This window comes from Oncorhynchus clarkii, chromosome 6 (genome assembly GCF_045791955.1).
Source record: "Oncorhynchus clarkii lewisi isolate Uvic-CL-2024 chromosome 6, UVic_Ocla_1.0, whole genome shotgun sequence".
NCBI lineage: Eukaryota > Metazoa > Chordata > Actinopteri > Salmoniformes > Salmonidae > Oncorhynchus > Oncorhynchus clarkii.
In genome coordinates this window covers 39,488,471-39,508,075 of record NC_092152.1, presented here as the reverse complement: position 1 = coordinate 39,508,075, position 19,605 = coordinate 39,488,471, and the positions used below count along the sequence as shown (strand labels likewise).

Genomic DNA, 19,605 nt, shown 5'->3' with positions numbered 1-19,605 from the left:
CCACTCGTGGTTTGGCCTGGCCATCGGGGCCCGGGACTGGACAGAGGAGTGGATCAGTGAGGGCTTTGCCACCTACCTGGAGGACATCATCTGGGCCCGGGCACAGCAGGTACTAGACTATCAGCTGTCCCTTGTCAAAACAGAGTTTACTCCCAGACACACACTGACCTAAGGTTTATGCATTTCCCCCACCTCATGATTAAGGTTATGATTGGGGTAAAGTGAGCTGATCCTAGATCTGTGTTTAGGGGTAATGTCTACCCAGGGCCAGTCAAAGAGCAATAAGCAGATGGGTTGGACAGCTATGTGTTATTATGTTTGCTGCTATGGCAACCTGCAGATCAGTGAGGGCTTTGCTACATACTTTCAGGGCCAACCTGGGCCAGAGCACGGCAGGTGTATTGGACTATACAGACCTATATAGAGGAGAGATGAGTCACAGCAGGATACTGGACAGCATCTTCGGACAGTGTGTGATCACTGATGTCTTGGAACAAGGCTTTGAGAGTTTGAGGTTGGCGTTTTAGTCACACAAAAGAGCACAGACCTGTGCAAAACATACCGTAAAACTCATTACAGCTCGAAGCACAATTACATTTGAAACCTTTCGTCAAAGATGTGCGTTTATAAGGGGAATAATATTTCACCCGAGTCTTGGAATCTGCGTGATGAAGGTGATGCACACGATAAACCGCAAGTTGCAGTATTTGGAACTGGCATAGAATAACATGCCTGTTCCAGTCATTTGAAGTATTCGGGGTATTCTGCTCACTGCCATTTGCTGGTGCAAAATGCCTCCCCGAATCTCAAAGGCATCACTTGAAAGGTACAATGGATAAAAATAAAAGGGAGGAAAGAGGAGAAAATGGATGAAGTGGATTAGGGCTGACCCCCATTTAGTCGGCTGCTCCATTGTTTGGTTGATAGGCTGTTGGTCGGCCGAGATTTCTGTAATCGAGCAGTGGCAAAAAACAACACAAAAATATTCATAAGAGTACAAGACTGATTTGCACCTTTCTCAGTGGACTAATCCATTGTGGAGGCCGTGGGGGTGGCACAGTCCATCAACTAAGTCATGTGCTGCTGAAATTGTATATGGTTAAGGACAATGGTGCAACACTTATAAAAATAACATTCTTTTATGACAAATTATCTTTCTCCCTGCGTTGGATAGCGGTCGCTGTCCGCGGTTTCTGAAGCAACCGTGTGCTGATGATTTGGCGTCTTTTCCTAGACCATGTTGCTATGTGCATAATGGCAAAGTCCACCAGAGTATCGGAGGTAGCAGCGGCGTTAGGAGAAGAGAAAACAGCCCTTGCCTTAATCGTCTAAGGAAGGTGAGGAGAGAGGACACCCCAACTTATTTAGGTCTATAATCAATAGCCTGACTGTTAAATGTGCCTGGCTTTATAAATCATCCATATATATCGCCAGAAATAAGACAGATCCTGCTTCTGTTCCCTGTTTGAGTGTTTGTTTAATGGCCTCACGCAACATCACACGTAGGATAATCTTTGCTATGCTGTAATAAAAGCCACTTTGATATAACTTATAATGTATTTAGTGTTGTTTACACTGTTCCAAATTGTCTCAAAAATAATATTTATCATAATAGTTTTTCTTGGTCTCCTCCTTATTGTTATTATTGCTATTTGTATTATGATCGTCAATATAATAATAAGTAACGTCGTTATCATTAGTAGGCTTAGTATAGCAGCCTTGCATAACCACCATCGAGCTGTAGGCCTAAGAGCGCATCCTGTTTGGTCTTAATACCATCACTTAATTAGGCCTATATTGCAATACTTATACACAGTTGAAGTCGGAAGTTTACATACACCTTAGCCAAATACATTTCAACTCAGTTTTTCACAACTCCTGATATTTAATCAGAGTAAAAATTCCCGTCTTAGGTCAGTTAGGATCACCACTTTATTTTAAGAATGTGAAATGTCAGAATAATAGTAGAGAGAATAAATGATTTCAGCTTTTATTTCTTTCATCACATTCCCAGTGGGTCAGAAGTTTACATGCACTCAATTAGTATTTGGTAGCATTGCCTTTACATTGTTTAACTTGGGTTAAACGTTTCGGGTAGCCGTCCACAAGCGTCCCACAGTAAGTTGGGTGAATATTGGCCCATTCCTCCTGACAGAGCTGGTGTAACTGAGTCAGGTTTGTAGGCCTCCTTGCTCGCACACGCTTTTTCAGTTCTGCCCACAAATTGTCTATAGGATTGAGGTCAGGGTTTTGTGATGGCCACTCCTTGACTTTGTTGTCCTTAAACCATTTTGCCACAACTTTGGAAGTATGCTTGGGGTCATTGTTTGGAAGACCCATTTGCGACCAAACTTTAACATCCTGACTGATGTCTTGAGATTTGCTTCAATATATCCGCATAATTTACCCCCTTCATGATGCCATCTATTTTGTGAAGAGCACCAGTCCCTCCTGCAGCAAAGCACCCCGACAACATGATGCTGCCACACCCGTGCTTCACGGTTGGGATGGTGTTCTTCGACTTGCAAGCATCCCCCTTTTTCCTCCAAACAAAACAATGGTCATTATGGCCAAACATATCTATTTTTGTTTCATCAGACAAGAAGACAATTCTCCAAAAAGTGCGATCTTTGTCACCATGTGTAGTTGCAAACTGTAGTCTGGCTTTTTTATGGCGGTTTTGGAGCAGTGGCTTCTTCCTTGCTGAGCGGCCTTTCAGGTTATGTCGATATAGGACTCGTTTTACTGTGGATATAAATACTTTTGTACCTGTTTACTCCAGCATCTTCACAAGGTCCTTTGCTGTTGTTCTGGGATTTATTTTCACTTTTTGCACCAAAGTACGTTCATCTCTAGGATACAGAAACTTCTCCTTCCTGAGCGGTATGGCGGCTGTGTGATCCCATGGTGTTTATACTTGTGTACTATTGTTTGTACAGATGAGCGTGGTACCTTCAGGCATTTGGAAATTGCTCCCAATGATGAACCAGACTTGTGGAGGTCTACAATAATTTTTCTGACATCTTGATTTCTTTTGATTTTCCCATGATGTCAAGCAAAGAGGCACTGAGTTTGAAGGTAGGCCTTGAAATACATCCACAGGTACACCTCCAATTGACTCAAATGATGTCAATTAGCCAGAAGCTTCTAAAGCCATGACATAATTTTCTGGAATTTTCCAAGCTGTTTAAAGGCACAGTCAACTTAGTGTATGTAAACTTCTGAATTGGAATTTTGATACAGTGAATTATAAGTTAAATGATCTGTCTGTAAACAATTGTTAGAAAAATGACTTGTCATGCACAAAGTAGATGCCCTAACCGACTTGCCAAAACTAGAGTTTGTTAACAAGAAATTTGTGGAGTGGTTGAAAAACGAGAGTCCCGGCCTCCCGGGTGGCGCAGTGGTTAAGGGCGCCACCACAGACTTTGGGTTCGCGCCCAGTCTCTGTCGTAACCGGCCGCGACCGGGAGGTCCGTGGGGCGACGCACAATTGGCATAGCGTCGTCCGGGTTAGGGAGGGTTTGGCCGGTAGGGATATCCTTGTCTCATCGCGCACCAGCGACTCCTGTGGCGGGCCGGGCGCAGTGCACGCTAGCCAAGGTTGGCAGGTGCACGGTGTTTCCTATGACACGTTGGTGCGGCTGGCTTCCGGGTTGGATGCGCGCTGTGTTAAGAAGCAGTGCGGCTTGGTTGGGTTGTGTATCGGAGGACGCATGACTTTCAACCTTCGTCTCTCCCGGGCCCGTACGGGAGTTGTAGCGATGAGACAAGATAGTAGCTACTAACTGGATTACTAATTGGATACCATGAAATTGGGGAGAAAAAAGGGGGTAAAATTAAAAAATAAGAAGAAAAATGAAAAAAACAAGCAGGGCAACGTCCGGTGAACCTGGAGGGCGCGCAATTCAAATAAATAATCATAAATAAATATGGATATTAAACATTTAGGTACATATAAGTGTCTTATATCGGTTGAAAGACTAAGTTCTTGTTAATTTAACTGCACTGGCTGATTTACAGTAGCTATTACAGCGAAAACATGCCATGCGATTGTTTGAGGATGGGGCCCCACATCAAAATATTTTTCCACCGTCACAGGTTTCATAAATTCACTTAATAGCGATTAAATATTCACTTACTTTTTGAAAATGTTCCTCTGGTTTGTCATCCAAAGGATCCCAGCTATAACATGTAGTGTCGTTTTGTTGGATAAAATTCTGCTTTATATCCCAAAAAGTTGATGGCGCCCAGTTTAGTTGGCGCCATCAATTTGAGTAATCCACTCTTTCAACATGCAGAGAAAGGAATCTGAAAATCTACCTCTAACGAGTCAAAATACATTTCTAATTACTCCTCGGATACCCTAAAATGTAATCAAACTATAATACTTCTTACGGAAAGAAGTATGTTCAATAGGAAACCGATTTTAGCAGGTGCGTCCTGTCTTCATTCTGACTTCAACTGTAGGCTACTGTATCGATCAATCATTCATTTGTTCATGTCATCACACAGCATAGTCATTCATGATTTGAAATACAATCAAGCATTTGTTGTAAAAATAAAATAACAAAGTGTCCCATGAATAATTAGCGTAAACAATAAATAAAGCATTCCATTTTGACAATTGCATTTTTGAATGCATGTGACTGTTTTTAGTATTTTTCTGTAATAAAGGCTTTACAACAGATTCTCTGGTACGCTTTTCATTTATTTTGTGTTGTCTACATTGTTCCAAATGGTCAGAAAAATGATATTATAATCTAGCAGCACCTGTTTGGCACACATAATATGCACACAGCGCTTGCTCCTTCTGTTTCTTGATCTCCAATATTTTCCACAATTAGTCAAATGTCTTCCACACATCTGACTTCCCCTTTGCCTCCTGAGCAACCAGTAAACATTCCCCCGTTTTGAGTATATTTGTCACGTCATCTGCATCTATTTTGCTGTCACGTGTTACGGTGTTCAGAGTTCGGTATAAACACATTTATTGGGAATGTTTATCCTAAACAAATGAGGGATTTCGGTAACAAAACATTTAGGTCAGAAATGGCGGTAATTATGTTGCAGCTTCAGCAACACAGACAGTGCGATAAACACTGTTGATGATCTGTGGTGGTCGCTGCAGCAGGGAGGAGAGAGAGAGACAACGGGTGCCAGTCTCACAGTTGCTCACTGTCAATTTATTTTTACACAGCGCAGCAAGTCTGAGCCTGGCCCGGTCATTTGTATGTCTTAATTATTTCCTCAAACAGAGAGCTTAAAGCATCAGACAATGTCCGTGCATATAGATGCATACAGATGACTCTCAGTCGACCAAGATTTTATTTCGTCCGGAACAGCCCTAAAGTGGATTGTTTCCAAGTACACACTCTTTTTTTCCTCACCATATACAATTACCGAACGTTGTTCTTCTCGTGATTTGTATCATCCAGAGCCATATACTATATACAGAGCAGTTTGGTAAAGTGACTAAACTCAGCTTGACATTTCAAATTGGTTGAAACCAAAACTGTATCCAGTGCAAATTAGACTTACTGTCATGGAACGTTTGGTTCCAACATAAAGTAAAACTCTTCATCCCATCATAAAGACAGTGGAAAGAAGGAGAAAAGGAGGGTGAAGTTGTTTTTCAAGCCTGTATAGTGACAATCCTCCCACAGTCTTCCCCTCGGCATCTAGAATTACCCAGAAATGTTCTTCTTTTGTCTATGCTCTTTAATCATGTCACTTTTATGACATGAGTTTGGCTCAGTGCACACAGTTAAACCCTGACAACAGTTAAACCCTGACATGGGCTGCATCCCAAGTAGCACCCTATTCCCTATAAAGTGCTACTTTTGACCAGGTCCCATAGGGTAATAATGGACTATAGTGAATAGGATTCCATTTGGCTTACTACTGGTATTACTCCACATGTATCCTTTTTTATAATCACCCTCTCTGTCGTTCTCTCTTTCTCTTTGTCTCGCTCTGGTCTCTCTGTCCCTCCTCCTCCCTTACATCTTTCTCTCTGTGTAGTTGTCCAGCAAAGAGACAGAGGAACAGTCTCAACTCAAGGCTCTGCTGAGGTGGAGGAGACTCTCAGACGAACTACAGAACTCAGAGGAGCAGCTGCAGATCCTCAGGTCCATTTCTCATTGGTTAACTGGCCTGTCAGTCTATCTGACTGACTATTTGTTGGTGGTTGGTCTGTTATCCGTGCCTTACCGTTTGCCTCTCAGCACAATTGTAAATGCAAATCCATTTGTTTGTAGCTGTAGAGTCTGTGGCAATGGTTATCATCCAATATACTCTTTCAACATTGACGATAACTTGTGGGTAGAGCTGTATGTGTATGTGTCGGGGTGGAGATAACATCACAGTGCATTCCTGAGATTCAGGTGGAGCAGGTGTGGCCATGCATAGGGTGTGCCGGAGGGGGGAGGGCGTGATTGGTGCAAGGTTTATTGGCACCTGTCAGGACAAGATACATTTTTTCTTCATTTAACAATGATGGCCTACCGGGGAACAGTGGGTTAACCGCCTTGTTCTGGGGCAGAACGACTGATTCTGACCTTGTCACCTCTGGGATTTGATCCACCAACCTTTCGGTTACTGGCCCAATGCTCTAACCACTAGGCTACCTACCGCCACAAATATATAAATGAATAAAATAAAAATACTCAGGAATCCTGCTGACAGAATTCACACCAGCCATACATTCTGATTGCTTAGGTGTTTTGTGAAAGCACCCTAGTTCTGACCACGATAACTCGTTTATCGAGTGCAATGTCTGGAAAGCTACTAGCAACGAATCCCAAACGCCCTGTAGAAATCTCAAAGCGTGTGAAGAAACAAAAACAACCCACAAACACAATCTCATTTGCAACACAGTCCAAGTTGGCCAAAATGCAGAGTAATCCCCTTCGATTAACCCTTGACAACCCTAGCCTAGCGATGGCTGTTTCATAGACTTAGCGAGCCATGTCTCTACGAGTTCTTCTAGTCAAATTACCAGTGTAAATGTGTGGAATAACATTGGGCGCAAAGTCAGAAGATCCTAGTCAGTCGGGCTGTTGCGGTGTTGGCTACAGGCCAGTGACAGACTCCCTAGACTTCCTCCCTGTACAAAGCTGATGTGGCTTTATTGCCAGACATTAATTGTGGTGGAATATAATATAAATAACACATAGTTTTGTTGTCAGTGCTCCGAACATTCTAGAAGGCGTGATGAGATGGAACAACCCAAAAACAGTACTCCCTGTCCAAAGCAGCAGATGACTCATCTGAAGGCTGGTTTTGTTGCTCAAGTTCACTCGGTCACTGCTCAAACCCACATTTGAACACAAACACAGTTTTGCATGCAAGCACGCATTCACTTACACGTTCATTCACTTACATGGCATGCAAACACACACACACACACACACACACACACACACACACACACACACACACACACACACACATACAAATACTGGTGTTTAAACACTGGCGGGCCCCATAGTTTATCTGTCCCGTTCAGAATAGTTATATTTAGAGACTTGAGGCTGAGAGGTGATTATTCCTACTGATTTATCGGTGTGGTTGCTAGTGTTTTTATACCTTATCCGGTTTCCACAGTGAAACCTGTGTAATCTGTAGACGTAAGGATATACCCTAAGGAGCTATAAACCTGTGTGTGTGACATAAAGTGCTGTCTACTCTGGTAATAGCCTCTGATTTCCTCTGATACGCACACACCCACAAAGGCACACACACACTAAAAACAGATTCACCCTCCCACCCATCCATCCAAGGCATTGTAATGGGTGGGAATCCTTTGTCTAACAGGTCTATGATGAATCTGTGTCCACACTTTCTCTCTCCACGCACATCTGTTGCTGTTTCTAACACACACACACACACACACACACACGTACAGTACGCTTTCTCTCTCTCTCGCTCTCGCTCTCATCCTCTCTTTAATGCAATTAAATTAAATTCAGTATACTTAGTTGACATGGAAAGTAAACACTTACATTGTCACAGTAAACATGTAGCGACAATGGTCAAAGACAGAAATATACTAGACTGTTTGTAATTACGCAATAATAGTGATAGTGATATTGTTATATGTCTCTCGCTCTCAGTGGTTTTATATCGCTCGCTCGCACGCACACACACACACACACACACACACACACACACACACACACACACACACACACACACACACACACACACACACACACACACACACACACACACACACAGACTGCTCTGGGTAGATATGCTCCGGTCTAAAAAGGGTTCAGTCTTATCACCTGTGGACAGAAAGACAGAGAGAAAGGGGATCACGAGCTGCTCTACATCACATCAGTATTCACAGAGAAATCAACACATCAGAAGACATGAGAGATAGAAGAGTGCTCTGGCTAGAACGTTGGTGAACAAACTGGTTTTGCCTCGGGACCCAAATTGAACCAGGTTCTCAGTATTCGCATCACATTTTTTGGGGGGCCAAAATGCAATCTGGAAAACGGTTTTTAATGCTATATTGATAGTAAATGTACCAATTATATGACCAGGGAACAACAGTCACACCTTTTTCATGGTAAATAATTCAATTTCGCCCATTTTCTTGATGAAGAATGTTAAGCTCACTAAAATCAACAAAATCCGCTAAATAGCGCTATTAATAACTCTATATTGAAAATACTGTGATAGGTCAGAGGTTAAATTATTACAAAATATATTCTACACACTTTCTACCTGGTTTTAGTCATTAAAGTTCAGACTGGAGTATTTTTCATAAAAAAATCAATAAAAGGGCCTCCCGAGTGGCGCATCGGTCTAAGGCACTGCATCTCAGTGCTAGAGGCTTCACTACAGACCCAGGCTGTGTCACAGCGGTCTAAGGCACTGCATCTCAGTGCTAGAGGCGTCACTACAGACCCAGGCTGTGTCACAGCGGTCTAAGGCACTGCATCTCAGTGCTAGAGGCTTCACTACAGACCCAGGCTGTGTCACAGCGGTCTAAGGCACTGCATCTCAGTGCTAGAGGCTTCACTACAGACCCAGGCTGTGTCACAGCGGTCTAAGGCACTGCATCTCAGTGCTAGAGGCGTCACTACAGACCCAGGCTGTGTCACAGCGGTCTAAGGCACTGCATCTCAGTGCTAGAGGCGTCACTACAGACCCAGGCTGTGTCACAGCGGTCTAAGGCACTGCATCTCAGTGCTAGAGGCTTCACTACAGACCCAGGCTGTGTCACAGCGGTCTAAGGCACTGCATCTCAGTGCTAGAGGCTTCACTACAGACCCAGGCTGTGTCACAGCGGTCTAAGGCACTGCATCTCAGTGCTAGAGGCTTCACTACAGACCCAGGCTGTGTCACAGCGGTCTAAGGCACTGCATCTCAGTGCTAGAGGCGTCACTACAGACCCAGGCTGTGTCACAGCCGTCTAAGACACTGCATCTCAGTGCTAGAGGCGTCACTACAGACCCAGGCTGTGTCACAGCGGTCTAAGGCACTGCATCTCAGTGCTAGAGGCTTCACTACAGACCCAGGCTGTGTCACAGCGGTCTAAGGCACTGCATCTCAGTGCTAGAGGCGTCACTACAGACCCAGGCTGTGTCACAGCGGTCTAAGGCACTGCATCTCAGTGCTAGAGGCTTCACTACAGACCCAGGCTGTGTCACAGCGGTCTAAGGCACTGCATCTCAGTGCTAGAGGCTTCACTACAGACCCAGGCTGTGTCACAGCGGTCTAAGGCACTGCATCTCAGTGCTAGAGGCGTCACTACAGACCCAGGCTGTGTCACAGCGGTCTAAGGCACTGCATCTCAGTGCTAGAGGCGTCACTACAGACCCAGGCTGTGTCACAGCGGTCTAAGGCACTGCATCTCAGTGCTAGAGGCGTCACTACAGACCCAGGCTGTGTCACAGCGGTCTAAGGCACTGCATCTCAGTGCTAGAGGCGTCACTACAGACCCAGGCTGTGTCACAGCGGTCTAAGGCACTGCATCTCAGTGCTAGAGGCGTCACTACAGACCCAGGCTGTGTCACAGCGGTCTAAGGCACTGCATCTCAGTGCTAGAGGCGTCACTACAGACCCAGGCTGTGTCACATCGGTCTAAGGCACTGCATCTCAGTGCTAGAGGCGTCACTACAGACCCAGGCTGTGTCACAGCCGTCTAAGGCACTGCATCTCAGTGCTAGAGACGTCACTACAGACCCAGGCTGTGTCACATCGGTCTAAGGCACTGCATCTCAGTGCTAGAGGCGTCACTACAGACCCAGGCTGTGTCACAGCGGTCTAAGGCACTGCATCTCAGTGCTAGAGGCGTCACTACAGACCCAGGCTGTGTCACAGCGGTCTAAGGCACTGCATCTCAGTGCTAGAGGCGTCACTACAGACCCAGGCTGTGTCACAGCCGTCTAAGGCACTGCATCTCAGTGCTAGAGGCTTCACTACAGACCCAGGCTGTGTCACAGCCGTCTAAGACACTGCATCTCAGTGCTAGAGGCGTCACTACAGACCCAGGCTGTGTCACAGCCGTCTAAGGCACTGCATCTCAGTGCTAGAGGATTCACTACAGACCCAGGCTGTGTCACAGCCGTCTAAGACACTGCATCTCAGTGCTAGAGGCGTCACTACAGACCCAGGCTGTGTCACAGCCGTCTAAGGCACTGCATCTCAGTGCTAGAGGCTTCACTACAGACCCAGGCTGTGTCACAGCGGTCTAAGGCACTGCATCTCAGTGCTAGAGGCTTCACTACAGACCCAGGCTGTGTCACAGCCGTCTAAGGCACTGCATCTCAGTGCTAGAGGCTTCACTACAGACCCAGGCTGTGTCACAGCCGTCTAAAGCACTGCATCTCAGTGCTAGAGGCGTCACTACAGACCCAGGCTGTGTCACAGCGGTCTAAGGCACTGCATCTCAGTGCTAGAGGCTTCACTACAGACCCAGGCTGTGTCACAGCGGTCTAAGGCACTGCATCTCAGTGCTAGAGGCGTCACTACAGACCCAGGCTGTGTCACAGCGGTCTAAGGCACTGCATCTCAGTGCTAGAGGCGTCACTACAGACCCAGGCTGTGTCACAGCGGTCTAAGGCACTGCATCTCAGTGCTAGAGGCTTCACTACAGACCCAGGCTGTGTCACAGCGGTCTAAGGCACTGCATCTCAGTGCTAGAGGCGTCACTACAGACCCAGGCTGTGTCACAGCGGTCTAAGGCACTGCATCTCAGTGCTAGAGGCTTCACTACAGACCCAGGCTGTGTCACAGCGGTCCAAGGCACTGCATCTCAGTGCTAGAGGCGTCACTACAGACCCAGGCGGTGTCACAGCGGTCTAAGGCACTGCATCTCAGTGCTAGAGGCTTCACTACAGACCCAGGCTGTGTCACAGCGGTCCAAGGCACTGCATCTCAGTGCTAGAGGCTTCACTACAGACCCAGGCTGTGTCACAGCGGTCTAAGGCACTGCATCTCAGTGCTAGAGGCTTCACTACAGACCCAGGCTGTGTCACAGCGGTCTAAGGCACTGCATCTCAGTGCTAGAGGCTTCACTACAGACCCAGGCTGTGTCACAGCGGTCTAAGGCACTGCATCTCAGTGCTAGAGGCTTCACTACAGACCCAGGCTGTGTCACAGCGGTCTAAGGCACTGCATCTCAGTGCTAGAGGCTTCACTACAGACCCAGGCTGTGTCACAGCCGTCTAAGGCACTGCATCTCAGTGCTAGAGGCGTCACTATAGACCCAGGCTGTGTCACAGCGGTCTAAGGCACTGCATCTCAGTGCTAGAGGCTTCACTACAGACCCATGCTGTGTCACAGCGGTCTAAGGCACTGCATCTCAGTGCTAGTGGCGTCACTACAGACCCAGGCTGTGTCACAGCGGTCTAAGGCACTGCATCTCAGTGCTAGAGGCTTCACTACAGACCCAGGCTGTGTCACAGCGGTCTAAGGCATTGCATCTCAGTGCTAGAGGCGTCACTACAGACCCAGGCTGTGTCACATCGGTCTAAGGCACTGCATCTCAGTGCTAATGGCGTCACTACAGACCCAGGCTGTGTCACAGCGGTCTAAGGCACTGCATCTCAGTGCTAGAGGCTTCACTACAGACCCAGGCTGTGTCACAGCGGTCTAAGGCATTGCATCTCAGTGCTAGTGGCGTCACTACAGACCCAGGCTGTGTCACAGCGGTCTAAGGCACTGCATCTCAGTGCTAGTGGCGTCACTAGAGACCCAGGCTGTGTCACAGCGGTCTAAGGCACTGCATCTCAGTGCTAGAGGCTTCACTACAGACCCAGGCTGTGTCACAGCGGTCTAAGGCATTGCATCTCAGTGCTAGAGGCGTCACTACAGACCCAGGCTGTATCACATCGGTCTAAGGCACTGCATCTCAGTGCTAATGGCGTCACTACAGACCCAGGCTGTGTCACAGCGGTCTAAGGCACTGCATCTCAGTGCTAGAGGCTTCACTACAGACCCAGGCTGTGTCACAGCCGTCTAAGGCACTGCATCTCAGTGCTAGTGGCGTCACTACAGACCCAGGCTGTGTCACAGCGGTCTAAGGCACTGCATCTCAGTGCTAGAGGCGTCACTACAGACCCAGGCGGTGTCACAGCGATCTAAGGCACTGCATCTCAGTGCTAGAGGCGTCACTACAGACCCAGGCTGTGTCACAGCCGTCTAAGGCACTGCATCTCAGTGCTAGAGGCGTCACTACAGACCCAGGCTGTGTCACAGCGGTCTAAGGCACTGCATCTCAGTGCTAGAGGCGTCACTACAGACCCAGGCTGTGTCACAGCGGTCTAAGGCACTGCATCTCAGTGCTAGAGGCGTCACTACAGACCCAGGCTGTGTCACAGCCGTCTAAGACACTGCATCTCAGTGCTAGAGGCCTCACTACAGACCCAGGCTGTGTCACAGCCGTCTAAGGCACTGCATCTCAGTGCTAGAGGATTCACTACAGACCCAGGCTGTGTCACAGCCGTCTAAGACACTGCATCTCAGTGCTAGAGGCGTCACTACAGACCCAGGCTGTGTCACAGCCGTCTAAGACACTGCATCTCAGTGCTAGAGGCGTCACTACAGACCCAGGCTGTGTCACAGCCGTCTAAGGCACTGCATCTCAGTGCTAGAGGCTTCACTACAGACCCAGGCTGTGTCACAGCGGTCTAAGGCACTGCATCTCAGTGCTAGAGGCTTCACTACAGACCCAGGCTGTGTCACAGCCGTCTAAGGCACTGCATCTCAGTGCTAGAGGCTTCACTACAGACCCAGGCTGTGTCACAGCCGTCTAAGGCACTGCATCTCAGTGCTAGAGGCGTCACTACAGACCCAGGCTGTGTCACAGCGGTCTAAGGCACTGCATCTCAGTGGTAGAGGCTTCACTACAGACCCAGGCTGTGTCACAGCGGTCTAAGGCACTGCATCTCAGTGCTAGAGGCGTCACTACAGACCCAGGCTGTGTCACAGCGGTCTAAGGCACTGCATCTCAGTGCTAGAGGCGTCACTACAGACCCAGGCTGTGTCACAGCGGTCTAAGGCACTGCATCTCAGTGCTAGAGGCTTCACTACAGACCCAGGCTGTGTCACAGCGGTCTAAGGCACTGCATCTCAGTTCTAGAGGCGTCACTACAGACCCAGGCTGTGTCACAGCGGTCTAAGGCACTGCATCTCAGTGCTAGAGGCTTCACTACAGACCCAGGCTGTGTCACAGCGGTCCAAGGCACTGCATCTCAGTGCTAGAGGCGTCACTACAGACCCAGGCGGTGTCACAGCGGTCTAAGGCACTGCATCTCAGTGCTAGAGGCTTCACTACAGACCCAGGCTGTGTCACAGCGGTCCAAGGCACTGCATCTCAGTGCTAGAGGCTTCACTACAGACCCAGGCTGTGTCACAGCGGTCTAAGGCACTGCATCTCAGTGCTAGAGGCTTCACTACAGACCCAGGCTGTGTCACAGCGGTCTAAGGCACTGCATCTCAGTGCTAGAGGCTTCACTACAGACCCAGGCTGTGTCACAGCGGTCTAAGGCACTGCATCTCAGTGCTAGAGGCTTCACTACAGACCCAGGCTGTGTCACAGCGGTCTAAGGCACTGCATCTCAGTGCTAGAGGCTTCACTACAGACCCAGGCTGTGTCACAGCCGTCTAAGGCACTGCATCTCAGTGCTAGAGGCGTCACTATAGACCCAGGCTGTGTCACAGCGGTCTAAGGCACTGCATCTCAGTGCTAGAGGCTTCACTACAGACCCATGCTGTGTCACAGCGGTCTAAGGCACTGCATCTCAGTGCTAGTGGCGTCACTACAGACCCAGGCTGTGTCACAGCGGTCTAAGGCACTGCATCTCAATGCTAGAGGCTTCACTACAGACCCAGGCTGTGTCACAGCGGTCTAAGGCATTGCATCTCAGTGCTAGAGGCGTCACTACAGACCCAGGCTGTGTCACATCGGTCTAAGGCACTGCATCTCAGTGCTAATGGCGTCACTACAGACCCAGGCTGTGTCACAGCGGTCTAAGGCACTGCATCTCAGTGCTAGAGGCTTCACTACAGACCCAGGCTGTGTCACAGCGGTCTAAGGCACTGCATCTCAGTGCTAGAGGCGTCACTACAGACCCAGGCTGTGTCACAGCGGTCTAAGGCACTGCATCTCAGTGCTAGAGGCTTCACTACAGACCCAGGCTGTGTCACAGCGGTCTAAGGCACTGCATCTCAGTGCTAGAGGCTTCACTACAGACCCAGGCTGTGTCACAGCGGTCTAAGGCACTGCATCTCAGTGCTAGAGGCGTCACTACAGACCCAGGCTGTGTCACAGCGGTCTAAGGCACTGCATCTCAGTGCTAGAGGCGTCACTACAGACCCAGGCTGTGTCACAGCGGTCTAAGGCACTGCATCTCAGTGCTAGAGGCTTCACTACAGACCCAGGCTGTGTCACAGCGGTCTAAGGCACTGCATCTCAGTGCTAGAGGCTTCACTACAGACCCAGGCTGTGTCACAGCGGTCTAAGGCACTGCATCTCAGTGCTAGAGGCTTCACTACAGACCCAGGCTGTGTCACAGCGGTCTAAGGCACTGCATCTCAGTGCTAGAGGCGTCACTACAGACCCAGGCTGTGTCACAGCCGTCTAAGACACTGCATCTCAGTGCTAGAGGCGTCACTACAGACCCAGGCTGTGTCACAGCGGTCTAAGGCACTGCATCTCAGTGCTAGAGGCTTCACTACAGACCCAGGCTGTGTCACAGCGGTCTAAGGCACTGCATCTCAGTGCTAGAGGCGTCACTACAGACCCAGGCTGTGTCACAGCGGTCTAAGTCACTGCATCTCAGTGCTAGAGGCTTCACTACAGACCCAGGCTGTGTCACAGCGGTCTAAGGCACTGCATCTCAGTGCTAGAGGCTTCACTACAGACCCAGGCTGTGTCACAGCGGTCTAAGGCACTGCATCTCAGTGCTAGAGGCGTCACTACAGACCCAGGCTGTGTCACAGCGGTCTAAGGCACTGCATCTCAGTGCTAGAGGCGTCACTACAGACCCAGGCTGTGTCACAGCGGTCTAAGGCACTGCATCTCAGTGCTAGAGGCGTCACTACAGACCCAGGCTGTGTCACAGCGGTCTAAGGCACTGCATCTCAGTGCTAGAGGCGTCACTACAGACCCAGGCTGTGTCACAGCGGTCTAAGGCACTGCATCTCAGTGCTAGAGGCGTCACTACAGACCCAGGCTGTGTCACAGCGGTCTAAGGCACTGCATCTCAGTGCTAGAGGCGTCACTACAGACCCAGGCTGTGTCACATCGGTCTAAGGCACTGCATCTCAGTGCTAGAGGCGTCACTACAGACCCAGGCTGTGTCACAGCCGTCTAAGGCACTGCATCTCAGTGCTAGAGACGTCACTACAGACCCAGGCTGTGTCACATCGGTCTAAGGCACTGCATCTCAGTGCTAGAGGCGTCACTACAGACCCAGGCTGTGTCACAGCGGTCTAAGGCACTGCATCTCAGTGCTAGAGGCGTCACTACAGACCCAGGCTGTGTCACAGCGGTCTAAGGCACTGCATCTCAGTGCTAGAGGCGTCACTACAGACCCAGGCTGTGTCACAGCCGTCTAAGGCACTGCATCTCAGTGCTAGAGGCTTCACTACAGACCCAGGCTGTGTCACAGCCGTCTAAGACACTGCATCTCAGTGCTAGAGGCGTCACTACAGACCCAGGCTGTGTCACAGCCGTCTAAGGCACTGCATCTCAGTGCTAGAGGATTCACTACAGACCCAGGCTGTGTCACAGCCGTCTAAGACACTGCATCTCAGTGCTAGAGGCGTCACTACAGACCCAGGCTGTGTCACAGCCGTCTAAGGCACTGCATCTCAGTGCTAGAGGCTTCACTACAGACCCAGGCTGTGTCACAGCGGTCTAAGGCACTGCATCTCAGTGCTAGAGGCTTCACTACAGACCCAGGCTGTGTCACAGCCGTCTAAGGCACTGCATCTCAGTGCTAGAGGCTTCACTACAGACCCAGGCTGTGTCACAGCCGTCTAAAGCACTGCATCTCAGTGCTAGAGGCGTCACTACAGACCCAGGCTGTGTCACAGCGGTCTAAGGCACTGCATCTCAGTGCTAGAGGCTTCACTACAGACCCAGGCTGTGTCACAGCGGTCTAAGGCACTGCATCTCAGTGCTAGAGGCGTCACTACAGACCCAGGCTGTGTCACAGCGGTCTAAGGCACTGCATCTCAGTGCTAGAGGCGTCACTACAGACCCAGGCTGTGTCACAGCGGTCTAAGGCACTGCATCTCAGTGCTAGAGGCTTCACTACAGACCCAGGCTGTGTCACAGCGGTCTAAGGCACTGCATCTCAGTGCTAGAGGCGTCACTACAGACCCAGGCTGTGTCACAGCGGTCTAAGGCACTGCATCTCAGTGCTAGAGGCTTCACTACAGACCCAGGCTGTGTCACAGCGGTCCAAGGCACTGCATCTCAGTGCTAGAGGCGTCACTACAGACCCAGGCGGTGTCACAGCGGTCTAAGGCACTGCATCTCAGTGCTAGAGGCTTCACTACAGACCCAGGCTGTGTCACAGCGGTCCAAGGCACTGCATCTCAGTGCTAGAGGCTTCACTACAGACCCAGGCTGTGTCACAGCGGTCTAAGGCACTGCATCTCAGTGCTAGAGGCTTCACTACAGACCCAGGCTGTGTCACAGCGGTCTAAGGCACTGCATCTCAGTGCTAGAGGCTTCACTACAGACCCAGGCTGTGTCACAGCGGTCTAAGGCACTGCATCTCAGTGCTAGAGGCTTCACTACAGACCCAGGCTGTGTCACAGCGGTCTAAGGCACTGCATCTCAGTGCTAGAGGCTTCACTACAGACCCAGGCTGTGTCACAGCCGTCTAAGGCACTGCATCTCAGTGCTAGAGGCGTCACTATAGACCCAGGCTGTGTCACAGCGGTCTAAGGCACTGCATCTCAGTGCTAGAGGCTTCACTACAGACCCATGCTGTGTCACAGCGGTCTAAGGCACTGCATCTCAGTGCTAGTGGCGTCACTACAGACCCAGGCTGTGTCACAGCGGTCTAAGGCACTGCATCTCAGTGCTAGAGGCTTCACTACAGACCCAGGCTGTGTCACAGCGGTCTAAGGCATTGCATCTCAGTGCTAGTGGCGTCACTACAGACCCAGGCTGTGTCACAGCGGTCTAAGGCACTGCATCTCAGTGCTAGTGGCGTCACTAGAGACCCAGGCTGTGTCACAGCGGTCTAAGGCACTGCATCTCAGTGCTAGAGGCTTCACTACAGACCCAGGCTGTGTCACAGCGGTCTAAGGCATTGCATCTCAGTGCTAGAGGCGTCACTACAGACCCAGGCTGTATCACATCGGTCTAAGGCACTGCATCTCAGTGCTAATGGCGTCACTACAGACCCAGGCTGTGTCACAGCGGTCTAAGGCACTGCATCTCAGTGCTAGAGGCTTCACTACAGACCCAGGCTGTGTCACAGCCGTCTAAGGCACTGCATCTCAGTGCTAGTGGCGTCACTACAGACCCAGGCTGTGTCACAGCGGTCTAAGGCACTGCATCTCAGTGCTAGAGGCGTCACTACAGACCCAGGCGGTGTCACAGCGATCTAAGGCACTGCATCTCAGTGCTAGAGGCGTCACTACAGACCCAGGCTGTGTCACAGCCGTCTAAGGCACTGCATCTCAGTGCTAGAGGCGTCACTACAGACCCAGGCTGTGTCACAGCGGTCTAAGGCACTGCATCTCAGTGCTAGAGGCGTCACTACAGACCCAGGCTGTGTCACAGCGGTCTAAGGCACTGCATCTCAGTGCTAGAGGCCTCACTACAGACCCAGGCTGTGTCACAGCCGTCTAAGGCACTGCATCTCAGTGCTAGAGGATTCACTACAGACCCAGGCTGTGTCACAGCCGTCTAAGACACTGCATCTCAGTGCTAGAGGCGTCACTACAGACCCAGGCTGTGTCACAGCCGTCTAAGACACTGCATCTCAGTGCTAGAGGCGTCACTACAGACCCAGGCTGTGTCACAGCCGTCTAAGGCACTGCATCTCAGTGCTAGAGGCTTCACTACAGACCCAGGCTGTGTCACAGCGGTCTAAGGCACTGCATCTCAGTGCTAGAGGCTTCACTACAGACCCAGGCTGTGTCACAGCCGTCTAAGGCACTGCATCTCAGTGCTAGAGGCTTCACTACAGACCCAGGCTGTGTCACAGCCGTCTAAGGCACTGCATCTCAGTGCTAGAGGCGTCACTACAGACCCAGGCTGTGTCACAGCGGTCTAAGGCACTGCATCTCAGTGGTAGAGGCTTCACTACAGACCCAGGCTGTGTCACAGCGGTCTAAGGCACTGCATCTCAGTGCTAGAGGCGTCACTACAGACCCAGGCTGTGTCACAGCGGTCTAAGGCACTGCATCTCAGTGCTAGAGGCGTCACTACAGACCCAGGCTGTGTCACAGCGGTCTAAGGCACTGCATCTCAGTGCTAGAGGCTTCACTACAGACCCAGGCTGTGTCACAGCGGTCTAAGGCACTGCATCTCAGTTCTAGAGGCGTCACTACAGACCCAGGCTGTGTCACAGCGGTCTAAGGCACTGCATCTCAGTGCTAGAGGCTTCACTACAGACCCAGGCTGTGTCACAGCGGTCCAAGGCACTGCATCTCAGTGCTAGAGGCGTCACTACAGACCCAGGCGGTGTCACAGCGGTCTAAGGCACTGCATCTCAGTGCTAGAGGCTTCACTACAGACCCAGGCTGTGTCACAGCGGTCCAAGGCACTGCATCTCAGTGCTAGAGGCTTCACTACAGACCCAGGCTGTGTCACAGCGGTCTAAGGCACTGCATCTCAGTGCTAGAGGCTTCACTACAGACCCAGGCTGTGTCACAGCGGTCTAAGGCACTGCATCTCAGTGCTAGAGGCTTCACTACAGACCCAGGCTGTGTCACAGCGGTCTAAGGCACTGCATCTCAGTGCTAGAGGCTTCACTACAGACCCAGGCTGTGTCACAGCGGTCTAAGGCACTGCATCTCAGTGCTAGAGGCTTCACTACAGACCCAGGCTGTGTCACAGCCGTCTAAGGCACTGCATCTCAGTGCTAGAGGCGTCACTATAGACCCAGGCTG

General features: G+C 50.0%; 1 protein-coding gene across 1 annotated transcript in view; it reads left to right on the top strand.

Moving 5' to 3' along the window:
* The window catches only part of LOC139411120 (aminopeptidase O (putative)), a 121,362-nt gene that overhangs the window by 42,505 nt on the left and 59,252 nt on the right, over nucleotides 1–19,605 (top strand). The window contains exons 6-7 of the mRNA XM_071156990.1: nucleotides 1–109; nucleotides 6,025–6,131. The exon at nucleotides 1–109 is cut by the window's left edge and continues 120 nt beyond it. Of these exons, the coding sequence (XP_071013091.1) occupies nucleotides 1–109; nucleotides 6,025–6,131 (216 nt within the window). The remainder of the gene's footprint in view (nucleotides 110–6,024; nucleotides 6,132–19,605) is intronic.